The sequence below is a fragment of the Typopeltis vanoorti genome, chromosome 11 (genome assembly GCF_054136105.1).
Source record: "Typopeltis vanoorti isolate ZY-2024b chromosome 11, IOZ_Tvanoo_1.0, whole genome shotgun sequence".
Taxonomy (NCBI): domain Eukaryota; kingdom Metazoa; phylum Arthropoda; class Arachnida; order Uropygi; family Thelyphonidae; genus Typopeltis; species Typopeltis vanoorti.
In genome coordinates, this window is record NC_143559.1 from 138,092,285 (window position 1) to 138,110,858 (window position 18,574).

At 37.6% G+C, this 18,574-nt stretch overlaps 1 protein-coding gene and 1 non-coding gene across 2 annotated transcripts in view; one reads left to right on the plus strand and one right to left on the minus strand.

Moving 5' to 3' along the window:
* The window catches only part of LOC150102106 (protein lifeguard 4-like), a 127,071-nt gene that overhangs the window by 94,392 nt on the left and 14,105 nt on the right, over nucleotides 1-18,574 (plus strand). The window contains exon 7 of the mRNA XM_090400505.1: nucleotides 10,913-10,958. Within this exon, the coding sequence (XP_090256631.1) occupies nucleotides 10,913-10,958 (46 nt within the window). The remainder of the gene's footprint in view (nucleotides 1-10,912; nucleotides 10,959-18,574) is intronic.
* Nucleotides 7,974-8,045, minus strand: TRNAF-GAA (transfer RNA phenylalanine (anticodon GAA)). The gene has a single exon. It is a non-coding gene; the product is annotated as a tRNA-Phe (tRNA).

An 18,574-nucleotide genomic window follows, 5' to 3' on the forward strand; every position in this document is an offset into this window, starting at 1 on the left:
TCCAAAGACTCATCGAGGGAGGGCACCTGCTCTGCAACTCTCTGTCTCCACCAACTACAACTACCCGCACTACACCAACACCATCTACCACCCACCACCACTAGTATTTCCACAGACAATCACAAATACCCATGCTCACAGCAGGATTCGAACTCGCATCCTTTTGGCTGGAGAGTGGATACGTTAACCACTTGGCCAACCAGGCCAGCTAATTTGAATATTCGTATTGTTATAATTAAATTATTCACTTGTCTTCGTCTCCACAAAGTGAATAATAATTATTCTAATAAATCATTTTATAAAATTGTTATTAAATTGTAATTGTTATTAAAAGTCTATAATTTTAGTTTTTGTTATAAAATATGACTAAAACTTCAGCAGTGTTTCTTAATGGCAACATAGACAGCACACGAAAGTTGACAGTTTTTCCAACTTCAAGGGCTGCACTTATTTTTGCATATATCAAGAAATTATCATTATTTTACTTAAAGAGATTGAAACTGTACAGTAAGACAGATTTTCTTACTTGAAATATTATTTTATATATTGTTTCATCTTACCCATACGAGAATCCTGTTGAGTTTAAGTGATCGTTTGAAGCTAGTGCATGCAAATGGAGACATTGAGGAAGCAGCACAACTAGTAGCAACAGCAGTTGATTTTATTTTAGTTTGGTTTTCATAGAGATTATAATAAGAATGTAGGTTTCTTTTTAGAGAGAAGAGAAAAAAAAATTAAAGGAATGGATTTTAGGTATGTACAGATTTATCTGCGAGTGTTTTACTTTCAAACAGGGGATGACCACCAGAAGACAAAAATCTAGAAGGCCTCCCATATTGTTTTAAATGGGTAAAAAGTAGTAAAGTTTGAAAGAAAGTGATTTTCTTTAGTAATTTAATCTTTTTTCTTCACCCTGCACTTGTTTCAGTCATTAGGTAAAACTGAAGTAGAACATTTGCTTCTTGCAAGACAAAGTTGTTTTTTTCTAATATTGCAGACAAGGGAACTGTATTCAGAGAGAGAGGGGAGAAATGATTTCATTAATAATGAAAAGATTGTTTAGACTGTAAAGCCAACAGTTTATTCTAAGTGCTTTTTTCTCCTCTAATGTATCATATGTAAACAAATGTATGTAACGGATATAATAACTGTAACAAATGTATGCAATGTAAAAAAAAAAAAATAACCAACTGGTGTCATCCTCATATAAGCTTACATATAAGCTTCGAGGATGAAAGCAAAGAAATTAGTTCTCATCCAAGATGTATCATATATAACCAAATGCATGTAACATACGTATCACATGAAAACTTATGTAATGTATGTATTATATGTGAACCAATGTACGTAATGTAAATACCACATGTAAACAAATGTAAGTAATGTATCATATGTAAACAAATGTATGTAACGGATATAATAACTGTAACAAATGTATGCAATGTAAAAAAAAAAAAAAATTCTTTTAAATGTAAATCATGAGTTTACACTGTATGTTTGTGAGAATAAGGAAATATAATATTTAGATTGCATATGTGTAAATACGGTTGTATAATCACACCTTTTCAAACTTGAAAAAAAAAAAAATAGCAAACTACAACATATAATATTATACAACTTATGTAACTCTGAACAATATAAATGTAAATTATTATTATGATTGTTATATATATAAAAAAAAATCTATTTTTATTATTATTATAAAGTAATAAAGCTATTATTATTATTATTAAAAAAAAAATTCGGGCTACTCCAGGGAGTCCTTAGATTCATCAAAGGAGGCCCTAAACATCATGTCCACACAACTATTCGACATTCTCACAGTATCTATCATACCTTGCCTTGAACTCGCTCACCATCATAGCACCTACAACAGACTCTGGCAGCTTATTCCACTCATTTACCACTCTAAAAGTAAAGAACCCAGCTCTAACACCACTGCTAACCACACTCTTGCCCAGCTTCCATAGGTGTCCTCTAGTTCTTCCACCACCAGTCCTGATCTCAAAATATCCTCTGTATTAATCCTATAGAATCCTTTTAGCAATTTGAATGTCTCAATCATATCTCCCCTTTTCCGCCTATCAACTTGTTTCTGCAATCCACAAATCTTCAACCTGTTCTCATATGATTCATTCCATAGACCTGCTATCATCTTAGTCACTCACCTCTGGATCCTCTCCACCTCCTCCCCATCAAGAAGGAACCCAGGTGACCAAATCTGGGCACAGTAGTCGAGATGAGGTCTTATCAGGGCTCGGTACAGAGGTACAATAACTTGCTTGTCTCTGCTCGTCAAGGTATTTTTCAACAACCAAGTGAGTTGATGAACTGATTTAGCTACTTTCGCAATGTGTCCCCCTAAACTTCATCTCCCTATCCACCAACACTCACAAGTCCCTGGCCTCATCAATCTCTTGGAGTACAGTTCCACCAATGTGGTATACAGCTGCTAATCTTTTCACCCCAAAATGCATAACCTTGCATTTTGTCACATTAAATTGACATCATTCTCCTTAGCCCAGAACTAATTAAATAATTTCTTTTTTGTATTAGTTTTCTTATCTTATTTATGAGCCTAATATAAGTGAATATTATATATGTGATTTTTTTTTAGGCTTGTACCATGATTGTACTGTGTTACATATAAAGAAATATATATATACAGGGTGTTCGGGATAAATTTGACAGTTTCGTAAGGAAAAAGAAAATCTTCTTTGTATCTATTAAATTTAATGAATTGACAAAAAAACATTACAGGCAGAGTTAATTACAATACTATCAACAAGATTTACTCAAAATAACCACCATTAGCATCGATCACAGCTTCAATTCTGCTTCGGAACCTCGAACAAGCTGATGCTACAGTCTCCCTGGGAAGGGCCGCAAAAACTGTTTTAATTTTATCCATTAACTGGGCTTTTGTATTACTGGAAGTGCGATTGGTGTCTTTTTCAACTGCGCCCCATACAAAATAATCCATGGGGTTAAGGTCTGGGGAGTTTGGAGGCCAAACATTTGGACTGGTGAAGTCGTAGAAATTTTCAGACAACCATTTTTGACTTTTCCCAGAGGTGTGGCAAGGGGCCGAATCCTGCTGCCATACATACGGCCTACCATTGGCTACCCTTGTTATCCAGGGCTTGACTACAGTTAGCAACTCCACGAACAAAGCCCGAATTCCAATGCCAGGGTTCTTCAACAGCTGTTCCTGCAGATTTGCGAGGAATTCTGCTGTACGAACGCAATCAGATCGTCTGCTAGGGATCTTTCTTCTTGCTACATCCTCGTAGTCACCATTGCAAGTCTCTAGTTCATGCCTGATTGTTTTTACTGTATTCAGGGAGCATTGGGCAGCAGTCGTAATATCCTTATTTTGATGGCGGGCATGAATCATCATGATACAAGTTATTCTCTTCCATGATTCAGGTGGGTTCCAGCTATCCATCCTTTCTGACATCTTGTATATGAATGAAGAAGGGTCCAAACTTTTAAATGAAGAGAAGTGTGTGTTAATACATGTAACTTACGGAAAAATATAATTAATTATAAATATGTCAAATTTATCCCGAACACCCTGTATATATACACACACACACCATATATGACAGTATATAAGATGACTCTCAAGTACTACAGAAAACCCCTCAAAATCATGGGTCATCTTATATGGCAAGTATAAAAAGGGAAGCTTAATTTCTTGGATGAACATTTAGGTAGTTACAATACATTATTATATAAGAAAATAGGCAGTGTTATAAACAAATCAGATTCATTTTTTGAAACATAAATTTATTTAAAATATTACAATAGATGTAAGTCTTAAAAAAACAAATAATAATAATTAACCTCAATTTTCATATTAATTTTCTTCATCTGTTGAAAATAGTTCTTCAGGTTCATTGTTTAAATAATCGTCATATGGATCCCATTTCGAATCCAGTGAATTGATTTCGTTTTCATCATCATCAGTGTCCCACAACAGATCATCTTCCATACCATCCATAAGATTAGAGATACCACACTTTTTAAATGATTTTATTACAGTCTCTACTTTTGCTTCATTCCATGCTTTGATCACAAAATTGCACAACATATCAAGTCATGCAGCGTGCATAGATCAACCATTTGTAAATGATTTTTCACCAGTCAACATCGAATTATTCCACTCTTCTCGCATGTGATCTTTAAATGGTTTGTTCAAGCAGATGTCTAGTGGTTGCAATATAGAAGTTAAACACATTTTTTTTTTAAATATATTCTTTCTTCCTCCATCCTCTTACCATCTTCTCGGTTACGTCAAACTTTCTTGCAGCAGCAGAGTTATTAGTTTGTTTTGCCATTTCAATTACCCTTATTTTAAATCCAGCTTCATACTTTCATTGTTTTGTTGCTGGTTCCATGATTTTTAAATGATAACAATTTTGATAATCCTAAAATTAAAAATAAATTCAAAATGAATAATTAATTAAAATTTGGGCAAATCACCTTTAATTAGGGTAATTCATGTAAATACTAAATCTATGCAATTCAAAAAAAAAACATCATCAAATTCCTGCCATGTACCCTCATGAGGTGTACAGGATATGATAGTACTACATGAAAAAAATTACATCATTACTAACTTCCTATATACAATTTTCCTTCAAATCAGTCTGTTACTTGTCAAGACTCCCACATTATCAGATCTTATATTTCTATCGTCTAAGGAACTTCACACCGTATCAATCCACCTATATCTTGGTCTTCCTCTGGGTCGTTTTGCTGCCAACCTGGCAGAGAACACTTGTTTTGGTAATCTTTCTTCACCCATTCTGTTTAAGTGACCATACCACCTGAGATTAGCTGTGCTAACGCATTCCTGGATGCTGACAATGTCAAGTTCTTTCCTAATATCCTCGTTTTTAATATGATATTGCCATTGATGCCATCTGTTCACGCCTCTAATCTTTCTCAGGACTCTCATATCTGCGGTCTCTAGTCTTTGGTCAAGTGTTTTACTTCTGACCCAGCTCTCAGATCCATAAGTTAAAACTGGTTTGAACACTATCTTGTATACAGCTAATTTAGTGTTCTGACTAATTTCTCTCTTATTCCATATGAATTTATTCAATTGACTTCCCACCATACCGGCTTTGCTGATTCTGTTGTCTATTTCTACATTGAATTTACCATCTTCACTAAAAATCGTGCCTAAGTAGCTGAAATGTTTTACTTGTTCCACAGGTTCTCCATTCACAACACAGTTGACATTTTCAATGATTCTGCCTATTTTGATTGTATTTGTCTTTTTATTGCTGACCTTCATACCATATCTATTACAACAGTTATTCAATTTAGTCAGAGAATCTTGCAGACTTGTAGCAGATTTATTTAGAAGTATAACATCATCTGCATGAAGCAAAGAGCTGACATTAACATCTCTAATTTTGATATCATGTTTAATACCAGTTTTTATTATTATTATTATTATTCAGGCCTCCAAGGAGTCAAAAGACTCATCGAGGGGAGGTCCCCCCTGAGAAACACAGTGTCTATCATACCGTTCTTGCTCTCACCACTCCATCAGGCAATGCATTCCACGGCTCAACCACCCTCCACACAAAGAAACCACTCCTTACCCTCTTGCTCACAGTTTCCTTTCGTAACTTCCAGGGATGGCCTCTTGTCATCACTCCTTCCCGCTGTTCAACCAAGCGAAAGAACTCCCCAGTGTCAACCCTGTAACCACCTCTCAACAGTTTAAAAGTCTCAATCATATCACCTGTCCTTCTTCTATCCACCAAACTCTGCAGTCCACATTCTCTCAGCCGATCCTCATAACTATCCTTGTACAGTCCTGAAACCATCTTTGTCATCCGTCTTTGTATCGTTTCCACAGTTAATTTATCCCCTTCAAATCCTGGGGACCAAATCTGAGAACAATAGTCCAAGTGTGGTCTGATCAGAGATTTATACAACGGAATGATAACCCTCTTATCTCTGCAGGTCAGTGTCCTTCTCATAATAGCAGCAATCCTCTGTGTTACCTTCACCACCTTTGCAATATGTCCCCTAAACTTCAGGTTTCTATCAATCATCAACCCCAGATCTCTTGTCTCCCCCTACTTCCTCCAGTATAACTCCTCCCATAGATTATGCAGCATCCCATCGATGTTTCCCAAACCTCAAGACCTTACATTTTGCTGCATTAAACTGACACCCCCATTCATTTGCCCATCTATCTAGCTTATTTAAATCCTCTTGCAGGGCTACCACATCTGCACTATTACTAATAATCCTTCCCAGCTTCGCATCATCCGCAAACAACTGAATATCCCCCTGCAATCCACTGGCTATGTCATTGATATAAAGGTTAAACAATATAGGTCCTAGTACTGAGCCCTGTGGGACCCCACTTGTAACCCTCTGCCTCCTGGAAACTGCTCCACCATACACAACTTTCTGATACCTATCAGACAGCCAATCCTGAATCCAGTTGACCAATCCGACATCCAGACCCATGTGCTGCAACTTAAATATCAGCTTATCATGTGGCACCCTGTCAAATGCCTTCGCCAAGTCTAAGAAAATTGCAGTATTGCCTTTCCCTCATCTAATGTTCTTGAAACTTTATTATAAAAGGCTAGCATATTGCTAAAACAAGAGCGTCCTTTCACAAATCCATGTTGATTCTCACAGATAACATTACCCTTATCTGCCCAATGCTGTATACGGTCCCTCACTACTTTCTCCAAGATCTTAATAACTACTGATGACACACAGACTGGCCTATAATTAGAGACTTCCAGTCTGTTACCACCCTTATGCAATGGCATTATCTTACCTTCCTTCCATTCCCTGGGCACCTTTGCCAAAGCCAGACTTTCATTGAAAAGCCACGTTAAAGGCACTGTCAATTCCCTAGCACATTCTCTCAAAACTCATGGTGAAATACCATCCAGTCCCACAGCTTTACTGACATCCAGAGTACTCAGTATCTGAAACACACTCTCCTCCTGTACCTCCAGACCTCGAACCAGTCCTATCCCTCTAGCATTAAAACTGACTACTCTAGGATGAAATACTCCAATAAAGTGTTCATTGAACAATTCCACTATGTCCTCTGCATCAGTCACTCTATTCCCATTTTTATCCCACAATATCATTCTTCCACAGTCATTTATCCTCCTACTGGCCACATAGCTAAAAAATTCCCTAGGATTTTATTTGGATCTTAGGACCAATTTCCTCATATTCCAGTTTCGCTTTCCTTAACACACTAGTCACTCTTCTGGCCTGTATCTTATATTCCTCATACATCTCTTCACCTGTCTCCTTATATCTCTTCCATTGCCTCTTTTTCGCATGCAATTCCTGTTTAATATTGTTTGTCATCCACTTTACTCCAAATTGCGTCCTATTCTTCACTTGTGGTATACAACTTACCATTGCTGATAACAAATATTCTTTCACAATTTCCCATGCACTAGTGATATCCTGGCCTTCCAATTCCTGCCTCCATGAAACTTCCCGAAGTTGACGTCTAAGACTATTATAATCACCTGCCTTATAATTCCACATAAGTTCCTGTCTCTTTGATACTCCTGCATGTCTATTCATTTTCCAAGTCAACACCATATGGTCACTCTCTCCAACTGGTGGGAGAGACATCAACTCAGTTATTATCAACTCTTCTGATGCTATAACCAAATCCAAAACTTTTGAACCTCTTGTTCCCTCTGTTACATGTTGCCTAAGACATTTGTCCCTCAAGAATTCTAGAAATTCCATTCCCCTATTGCTACATGCATCTTCCTCTCTCCAATTTATACTACTGAAGTTAAAATCTCCCATAACAATCATTCTTCTTGCACTTGCCAAACTTAACTGTCTAAACATCTCCTGGTCCCCATCCTCTGTGCTCCTGGGTCTGTAGCAACACCCCACTAAATATCCTGTCTTGCCTACCTCTACCTCAATAAAAATATTACTCCTGAAACCCGGGATCAAACCAGGGACCTTTAGATCTTCAGTCTAACGCTCTCCCAAATGAGCTATTTCGGCACTTAAAAAAGGGTGATCAAGTGTGCCTATCAGGTGGAAATCAAACTTAACTTGTTAACTGCAAACTTGGTAGGTAGCCTATAGGCATCGGACCACCCGTTTCCTTCATAATGTGATCCATATAGATAATGAATAACAGAGGGGAAAATGTACATCCTTGTCTCACACCAGATTTAACATTAAACCATCTTCCTGTACTTCCTTCAATTCTAACTGCTGATTTACAATTCAAATAAAGACTACGTATTGCTTGATATAATGCCCCATCGACACCATATAACTGTAGTATATTGAATAGCTTCTCTCTTCGCACCTTGTAATATTCCTTTTCCAAATCGACAAAACTTAAATACAGATCTTTGTTATATTCCCATGCTTTCTCGACTATTTGTCGTAAAGTGAAGATCTGATCGTGACAGCCTCTATTTGGCCTGAATCCAGCTTGTTCTTCACCCAGCTTTTCTTCCACAATTCTTCTCAACCGTTTCTCAAGTATACTTGCATAGATCTTGCCAGGAACACTTAGTAGAGAAATACCTCTGTAGTTCTCACATTCAGTTTTATTTCCCTTTTTATATATGGGTACTATGAGAGCTTTACTCCAATCATCGGGAATTCATCCCTCTTTCCAGGCTTTCTGAACTATGCAGTGCAGCAACTGTAAGACTTTTATACCACCATACTTCAGCATTTCTGGTCAAATATCATCTACTCCTGCTCCCTTTCCACATTTTAAGCCTTTGATGGCTTTATCTACTTCAAGTATGGATATGTATTCCTGACTGCATGCTTGGTCAGTGTTTTTTACCACTGTGTTATCACTACTTGTTTCATGTAGCAGTTTTTCAAAGTAATTACTCCATACTTCAAGGATATCTTTTTCTTCCATTTTCATGTCACCTTTATCATCTCTAACTCCTTTTACAGCACTCTTTCCTCCACTCCTAAGCTTCTTCAGCAACCTCCAGAATATTTGCCACCTTCTTGATATTTATTTTCTATATTCTTGCCAAAGTCCACCCATGGCTTTTGTTTAGCTAATTTAACACAGTGTTTAGCATTCTTGCATTTGTCTCTGTATTCTCTAAGAGCACATGCTGAATTATTTGCCAGGAACTTTTGATATGCTTTTTTCTTTTCCTTCACTGCCTCTTTAACTTCCTGTGTCCACCATGGAGTTCTAATTTTTATATCCTTGCAGACAACTTCACCACATGCCTCTCTGGCAGAATCAATGTTTTCTTCAGAGTTTGCTACTGAATCCCCAAGGTTTGATTCCTGTTCTGAAACTCTTTCATTTTTTCTTCAATAATCTTTGTGTATTTTAGTCTATAGTTCACATCTGAGAGCTGCTCAACTTTTATTCGCTTTAAAACTTTCTTACATGTTATTCTTTTCAATATGAAGTTCAATTTTATCCTGGTCAAGACTAAATAGCGATCACTTCCAATTTCAAATCCTCTGTACACTCTCTTGTTCTGCACCAGGAAGAAAACATCACTATCAACAATAACATAGTCAACGAGACTTTTCTTATTCCTTGCCTCTTCTCTCCACGTGAATTTGTGCACATTTTTATGTTGGAACATGGTGTTAGTAATAACCAGTACATGTCCCGAGCAGAAATCCAACAGATATTTGGCATTATTACTAGCTTTCTCTTTTCTCCAAATTTTCTCAAAATATTTTTGCATGTCTCACAATCATTTCCTATACTGCTATTTAGATCCCCAACAAGGACCAAGTTTTCCTTTTTCATTGTGTCCGTTGCCTTTTCTGAAGCATCAAAAAATTTCTCCACTTCTACCTTAGTAGAACCTTCTGTGGGACCATAGGCACAAATAACTCTCATAGTCCAGTTCCCATTCTCATATTTGCCCACATAACTCTACTCAAGACTGACTGCCATTCAAGAAGATTAGTCTCGTATTTTGTGTTGAATGCTATGGCTACTCCTTTTTTTCTTTGATTGCCATTGCCTGAATATAACATTTTGTATTTATTGCTCAGAAAAATCTCACCAGTTTTTGTCTTTTTTGTTTCAGTCACCCGTATTATGTCGATCTGGTATTTATCTAATTCCTCAGATAGCTTCATTTCTTTGCCATTCAGGCTTCTTATGTTGATAGTACCGATCTTTAACTCTGGTGATGTTGTGCTATGGTGTTGGCAAAAAAAAAAAAAAAAAAAACAGATGTGCATAAATTTTCTTAAAGTACAAGCCATTAGGAAAAAGAAAACCAGGACGTCCTCTTAAACGATTCAGTGATGACTTCTTCTAAGTCCGGAACAAGCCATGCTAGGCCTAAATCCTTGATACATATGATGACGATGATAAATATAAAAATAACGAATATAACAACGATACCTAATGTTGCATTAATACAAGAAAGACGAAATTGGTGGGTCATCTTATACAACCTACATAAGCTGAAAACCTAAAAATAGTCTAAAATTTAGGCCTCATCTTATACGCCGGACATCCTATAGACCAACATATACGGTCTATATATTTCATTTTCACAATTAACTGTATATATGTTTATATCAGTAGATAAAGGAATAATGTGAATAAAGTTAACTGATCTTTAAATGAAATAATTAAAGATCTCACTCTAATGACAGTTAAGCCTATAGAAATTAAATGTCAAGACCATAGGAGTTGTTTTTTACAGCAGAAAGTTTTTTAGAGTTTAATATTGTGTTGTGCTAGAAGGACTAATAATGATGACAAATTATAACAATAATTTCTTATTATGAATGAGTTTGTCATGATGGTTGTTTTTCTGAGAGTCAATTGTGATACATGATATACTTGATCATATGATTAGAATAAATCATAATGAAAGACTGTTTTCATCTGTAGGTTGTTTTCTTTCCTGTGGGTTCTAGTGATAGGCAGTATTTTGCAAGTAAGTAGTTGGATAAATGATAAATAGTTTTATAGTGAGTTATCACTTTGCATTTATTTCTTTTTATTATTATTATTACAGTTATCTCCATAGTGTCAGTAGACTCATTGCAGGAGAACCAAACTATCAAAACAATTACTATCATATCTTTTCTTGAATTCATTTACAGATAAAGAACTCACAACTGAGTCAGGCAATGCATTCCACTCATTCACCACCCTCCAGGCGAAAAACCTCGTTCTCACACCCTTGTTAACCACAATTTTCTTTAATTTCCAGGTATGACCTCTTGTTCTTCTATCACTATCACACAGCTGAAACATTTCCCCCTGCATCAATCTTATAAAACATTTTAGTAATTTAAATGTTTCTATCATATCCCCTCTTCTCCGCCTACCACCCAACCTCTGCAATCCACAAGCTCTCAATCTATCAATGTCGGGAGCATTTTTTACATCACTCACCAACTTAGTCACTCTCCTCTGAACCCTCTCCACAACCTCCTCATCTCCAACTAATCCAGGTGATCAGACCTGAGCACAGTAATCCAAATATGTGAAGTATCAACGCTTTATAAAGGGGAATAATAACTTCTTTATCTCTGGATGTTAGTGTGTTGATCAATAACCAAGTAATCCTATGTGCAATATTGGACACCTTAGCAAAGTGTCCCCTGAACTTCATCTCCCAGTCTACCAACATCCATAAGTCCCTAGCCTCATCAATCTCTTGGAGTACCATTCCATCAATGTAGTACACAGCTGGTAATCTTTTAATCCCAAAATGCATAACTTTACACATTACACTGATATTCATTTCCTTTTGCCTATTTTCCCAGCTTATTTAAATCATCCTGCAAACTCTCAACAGCAACTTGCTTTTTTATTGAACTACCCAACTTTTCATCATCAGCAAACAACTGAATATTTCCCTTTAAGCCATTTCCTATATCATTTATGTACAAATTAAAAAACAATGGCCCAAGCACAGAGCCCTGAGGCACACCATTGGTCACCTGCCTCATCCCAGACTATACTCCTCCATACAGCACTTTCTGGTATCTCTCCATGAGTCATTCTCCTATCCATATCACCAGTTTAGTATCCATCCCCATCTGCTGCAATTTGCGCAACAGTATTCCATGGAGTATCCTGTCAAAAGCCTTAGCAAAATCCAGAAGTACCACTGCATAGCCATTTCCTTTGTCCAACTCAGATGTCATTCTATTATAAAAAGCCAATAAATTGCTAAGGCAGGATCAACCTTTAACAAAACCATGTTGGACCCTATAGAGTATCATATCCTGATCCACTCATTCTTGAATTTTGTCTTTAACCAACTTTTCCAATACTTTTACCACCACTCCCGAGATGGTGATCGGTCTGTAATTAACTACTGCAGTTTTAGAGCCACCTTTATGCAAAGGAACTACTTTACCTTCCTTTCACTCCCTAGGGACCATACTGGAGTTCAAACTTAAGTTAAATAACCAAGTAAGAGGTGTTGGCAATTCCTTTGCACATTCAGGCAACACCCGAGCTGATATTCCATCTAAATCTACAGCAGTGTTTGCGTTTAAATTTCGCATTATACTAAGTACCTCTGATTTATTAACTTTAATTCTCACATTAGTTATTGCTTTGCTACAGGTACAGAGATATTCTCACTTGGGTGATAGACTTTTGAAAAGTGATCACTCAGTAACTCTACTATTATATCTGAATTGGTCACTTCAATACCATCAGCACCCACTAAGGTTATCCTTCTGAAGTCATTCTTCCTTTTACTTGCCACACAGCGGAAGAACTCTTTGGGATTACCCTTGATCTCCTTGGCAAGGTTTTCTCATAATCTGATTTAGCTTTTCTTACTATGCTGGTAACCTTCCTAGCTTGAGCCTTGTATTGCTCATTGGTGTACTGATCACCTTTCTTCTTGACATTTTCTTCTCCTTAACATTTTCCTTTTTTGCAGATCAAGCTTGATACTACTACTCATCCATCTAAGTCTTCCTGACCATGGGGACACAATCTGATAATGCCTTCCTCAGATACCCGCTGATTTTATCCCGTGCACTGCTAACATCTTTCCCCTGCAATATGTTCTGCCATGGGACTGCTGCAAGCTCACTCTGAAACTTGTTCTAATTACCTAACCTGTAGTTCCATATATACCCCTTCTTAAGGGAGAAATCCACAAATTTTGCAACCAAGTCAATACCACATGATCACTCTCACCAATTGGAGGTAATGAGGACACCTTACTTATGCATATATCCTCTGAACTAATGACCAGGTCCAACACTCTCACACCATGTGTCCTTTCAGTTATGTGCTGTTTCAAGTAATTGTCTCGTAGAAGATGTATGAATTCCATTTCCTTTTTTGCTACGTGATATTTCCTCCTTCCAATTGATATCACCATAATTAAAATCCCCCATAATAATCACTAACCCTGCACTCATTGCACTAATTTGCTGATGCATGAATTCAATATCATCTCCTATACCCCCTGGCCTATAGCAGCAACCAACTGTATATTTGGTTGCGGTGGTCACTATTTCACACCAGACTGCCTCAAATGTACTATCATTCACATGTCTATCATCTTGATATACTACTTTCTTTGGCTCCAACTCATCATCTATCATCAACAATACTCCTCCCCCCATTCAATCTTCTCTATCCTCCCTGAAAATACTGTACCCATCACATTCAATTCCAGTGACCACATCTTCTGCTGACAGCCAAGTTTCACCAATACCTACAACTTTTGGTGAGATTGCACTGACTAATGCCAAAAATTCTTCCCTCTTATTTCGAATTTCTTGCATTTGTATACAAAAATTGCAGATTCCCTTTTCCAATACTTTTACCACCATTCCCAAGATCATGACATTGGTCTGTAATTAACTACCACAATTTTAGAGCCACCTTTATGCAAACATTTTTTATGTATCGGCAGCACAGCATTATTAGTAATATGTATTATATCAACAAGAAAAAAAAACTTCTGGGATTTATCCCAGCAGCAATAAAATGAAATTGTATATTTGTCATTATTAAAACACTTAAGGAATTGAACAACGTAGTTAAGGATATAAATTAAATTAAACTTGAATAAATATTTTCCGATATTTCGGCAACGTCACGTTGCCATCTTCTAAAGGAACTTACAAAAAAGTTACGTGCACGTAGGCACTACAACACAGAAACTGGGAATGAAGAGATGAAGCTATTGTTCTCCTAACAGTCCTGATGGTGCCCTCTAGCGGGCTAAGTAGGTGTTCTTGGCCGTTGGGCTGAAGGTCTGCTGATGTAGGCCTCCCAAATTTGGGGCAGTCGCATACAACCAAATTTGTTGAGGTTTGGAGAATTTCTTAGGGCTGAGGCTTATTCCATAAAGAGTCTTTCAAATTTGTATTTGCTACGGTGTATCACTGTAGCTTTCTTCCACCGTATTCTGTGGCGTGTATCCAGAGCATGATCCGCAAGCCCAGAATGACTATATTTGTGAAAACGGATGTAGTCCTTGTGTTCCGAAATTCTGATATTTGGTGTCCTGCCTGTTTGGCCAAAGTAAGACAGTTTACAACTGCAAGGGACCTGGTAAACACCAGGTAGGTCTAGGGGAAGTGGTTGGTCTTTAGTGGAGCGGATAAGGGATGCCAATTTTCTGTAAGGTTTGTAACAGGAGGTCAGATCATGTTTTTTTAAGATTTTGGTAATCTTTTCCGAGGTGCCTCGGATGTAGGGAATGGTGATGGATTTAGAGTAATCCTTGTTGTGGAGGGGGGGAGGAGGAGATCTGTGGTTTGTAGGTTCTAATATTTTTTGGATTTTTTTTGGGGGGGTAGCCATTGGCTGAGAATGTGTTGAGGATGTGATTTAGTTCAGTGTTTAGGGCCAAGTCGTTTGAACAGATTAGTTTAGCCCTGTTGTATAGTGTTTTCACTACTCCATATTGTTGTGAGGGTGTGGGGGGTGGGTGATTGTTGGTGAATGTATCTGCCTGTATGGGTAGGTTTTCTGTAAACTGAGAAAACCAAGGTTCCATTAGGCTGGCGGGTGACTAGTGTGTCTAGGAAAGGGAGGCTGTTGTTTTCCTCTTTTTCTAGAGTGAATTTGATTCTGGGGTGTTGGTTGTTTAAGTGTGTTAAGAAGGATAGAAGTGTTTCAGAGCCATGTAGCCAAATAGCGAATACATCATCAACGTAGCGAAGCCATATGGTTGGTTTTTGTGGGGCAGAGGCTAAGGCTTTTTCTTCAAAGGTCTCCATAAAGAAATTGGCCAAGGGTGGGGAGAGTGGTGAACCCATGGCTGTCCCCTCTATTTGTTTGTAGAATTTTCCCTGCCAAACGAAATAGCCTGAGTTCATTGTGAATTGAAATAAGGCTGAGATATCGGGAGAAAATTTAGCTTGGATTAGCTCTAAAGTTTCCTTGAGTGGGACATTTGTAAATAAAGAGGAGACAACAAGCTGACCATTATGTCAGTATGTTGGAGTGTAAGGTTTTCTATGCTGGCTTTGAAATGGGCTGAGTTTTTTGTTTTTTGTGTGAGATGGTGTGTTGCCAGTATAGTGTGTGAGCTCTTTGGCCAAATGTTTAGCTAATTTGTATGTGGGGGAATCGATGCCATCCACTATGGGACGTAATGGCACATTTTCTTTGTGTATTTTTGGGAGTCCGTAAATACGGGGGGTATAGAGTTAAACGGCTTTAATCTGTTGGTAACTTCTACAGGCCAAGAAGTGACTCTCTTAAGGAGCCTGTGAAGTTTTCTAATTTGAGAGTTGGTGGGATTGTAATTAATAGGGAGGTAAGTTGCCCGATCTAATAGAAGAGCATTCAGCTTACCTGTGTAGTCCTTTTGGTTAAGTACTACAGTTGCATTTCCCTTATCTGCTTTGGTGATAACTAATTCTTTATTATCCTTCATTTCCTGTAGAGCTTTATATTCCTTGTTGGATAAGTTGGTTTTTGGTGGTCTTGCTTTGGAAAGGACACAGGCTACATCCAGTCTTACACTGTTGGCGACTTGATGTGGAAGGTGGCGGATTCCGCGTTCGATCTGGATCATAATATCCTCACTAGGTATTTTATTGGGAGCGATGGCGAAGTTGTGTCCACGTGACAGCGCGTTGAGTGCTTCAGGCTTCAGGGTGACTGAAGAAAGGTTGATCACCGTGTTGGTAGCAGGTTTTGAAAAGACGTTAGAGTTCTTTTTTAATTTTTCGAACTTTTTCATCTGTCGGCCTAGTATTCTTTTTCGGCAGCGGTACATGAGATGTCATGTAAAATCGACCAATGAAACACTTCTTTCCTTCTTAACACACTTAAACAACCAACACCCCAGAATCAAATTCACTCTAGAAAAAGAGGAAAACAACAGCCTCCTAATCTGTTCAAACGACTTGGCCCTAAACACTGAACTAAATCACATCCTCAACACATTCTCAGCCAATGGCTACCCCCCCCAAAAAATCCAAAAAATATTAGAACCTACAAACCACAGATCCCCTCCACAACAAGGATTACTCTAAATCCATCACCATTCCCTACATCCGAGGCACCTCAGAAAAGATTACCAAAATCTTAAAAAAACATGATCTGACCTCCTGTTACAAACCTTAGAAAATTGGCATCCCTTATCCGCTCCACTAAAGACCAACCACTTCCCCTAGACCTACCTGGTGTTTACCAGGTCCCTTGCAGTTGTAAACTGTCTTACTTTGGCCAAACAGGCAGGACAGCAAATATCAGAATTTCGGAACACAAGGACTACATCCGTTTTCACAAATACAGTCATTCTGGGCTTGCGGACCATGCTCTGGATACACGCCACAGAATACGGTGGAAGAAAGCTACAGTGATACACCGTAGCAAATACAAATTTGAAAGACTCTTTATGGAATCATCCTCAGCCCTAAGAAATTCTCCAAACCTCAACAAATTTGTTTGTATGCGACTGCCCCAAATTTGGGAGGCCTACATCAGCAGACCTTCAGCCCCACGGCCAAGAACGCCTACTTAGCCCGCTAGAGGGCACCATCAGGACTGTTAGGAGAACAATAGCTTCATCTCTTCATTCCCAGTTTCTGTGTTGTAGTGCCTACGTGCACGTAACTTTTTTTGTAAGTTCCTTTAGACGATGGCAACGTGACGTTGCCGAAATATCGGAAAATATTTATTAAAGTTTAATTTAATTTATATCCTTAACTACGTTGTTCAATTCCTTAAGTGTTTTAATAATGCATAACCAACGTATAAGCTTGTCTACAAGAATGTATATATGTCAGTGTGTTTTGCCCAGTGAATAGCATACCCTCTCCAACCTGCAGGCTGCTGATTTGAATCCTACTGTGAGTATGAATGCTATGTGAATCCCCTTTGGTGCAAGATGAATTCATGATACAAAGTGGGACCACTGCATTACTTATTGCAGGCTTGAAGTGGCTTATAAAAGTTCCATGTTTGATCTCTGGAGCAGGGTTTCTGGATTATATATAGTAATAAGACATAATAATTATGTTTTACAAGAACATGTGTAGTACACATAGTTTTATAATGGCTAACACATGTATAGGAGAATGAAATTTTTAGCTCCAGCATATTTCATCCTATTTAATAAAGACGTTTATAAGGGAGAGATGACAGTTGATAGCATTCAGAACATGCATCACAACTGAGTTAGCAAGTGAATGCATCTATTAGAGTTCAAAGAGAAAAAATGAGTAGTTTTGTAATTCAAATACAAGGTTACAAAAAAGAAATTAAGAACGGTTAACTGTGATTACTTCCCAGCACTTTGAGACTGGCATGCATTTAGAGCTGCTAAAATTTTGATAATATTGTAAAGTTTCACAAGCTTGAAGAAACAGATGATTACATTTCAGCTACTAGATTGAACAAGCTTGATTTGATTTCAAAGAACTCTCTGTAGTGTCAGTGGCCTGGTAAACAAGGCCAGACTTTTCAGATTCTAAGAATTTGAGTGTAGTTTTGATTAACTGGGATTCTAACAGATAGAACAACCTATCTGTACAAAATAACAATATCAACATGAACAACACTTGATAGACACCAGGCAAGAGGAGAGGTAGTAATTTATCTTTGACGGATGGCAGAAAACAAGGCATTTTCTGAGCTGGTTTGAAGGTGGTGTCATGCAATTTGCTCTTCTGATTAATTTATTTTATTAATTCTTCTCATGGAAGAATTAATAAAATAAAAATTGCCTTGACTGCTAATGGATATAATGAAACCACAATCCATAAATAAACTTATCTGGTTGAGAGATAAGTGTTATCTCTCAACCAGATTATAATCTAATGTAAAAAGGAGTTTTTTATATCTATGTTCAAAGGAACATGTGGAACAAATAGCATGGTTTCTTTCCAAATATAATGTATGTAATACTTTCACACCAACTCAGAACTGTCTACTTTTCTGCTATTCAGTAAAGATAAATACCACCTCACTACTTGCCTGGTATCTTTCAAGTGCTTTGATAATGTCAGTTTCATTATTTTGGGCAGACAGGCCATTCTTCTGAGATTAGAATCCAAGAATATCAGGACTAGAAAAGCCTTTGCTTACCATGCCATTGACATT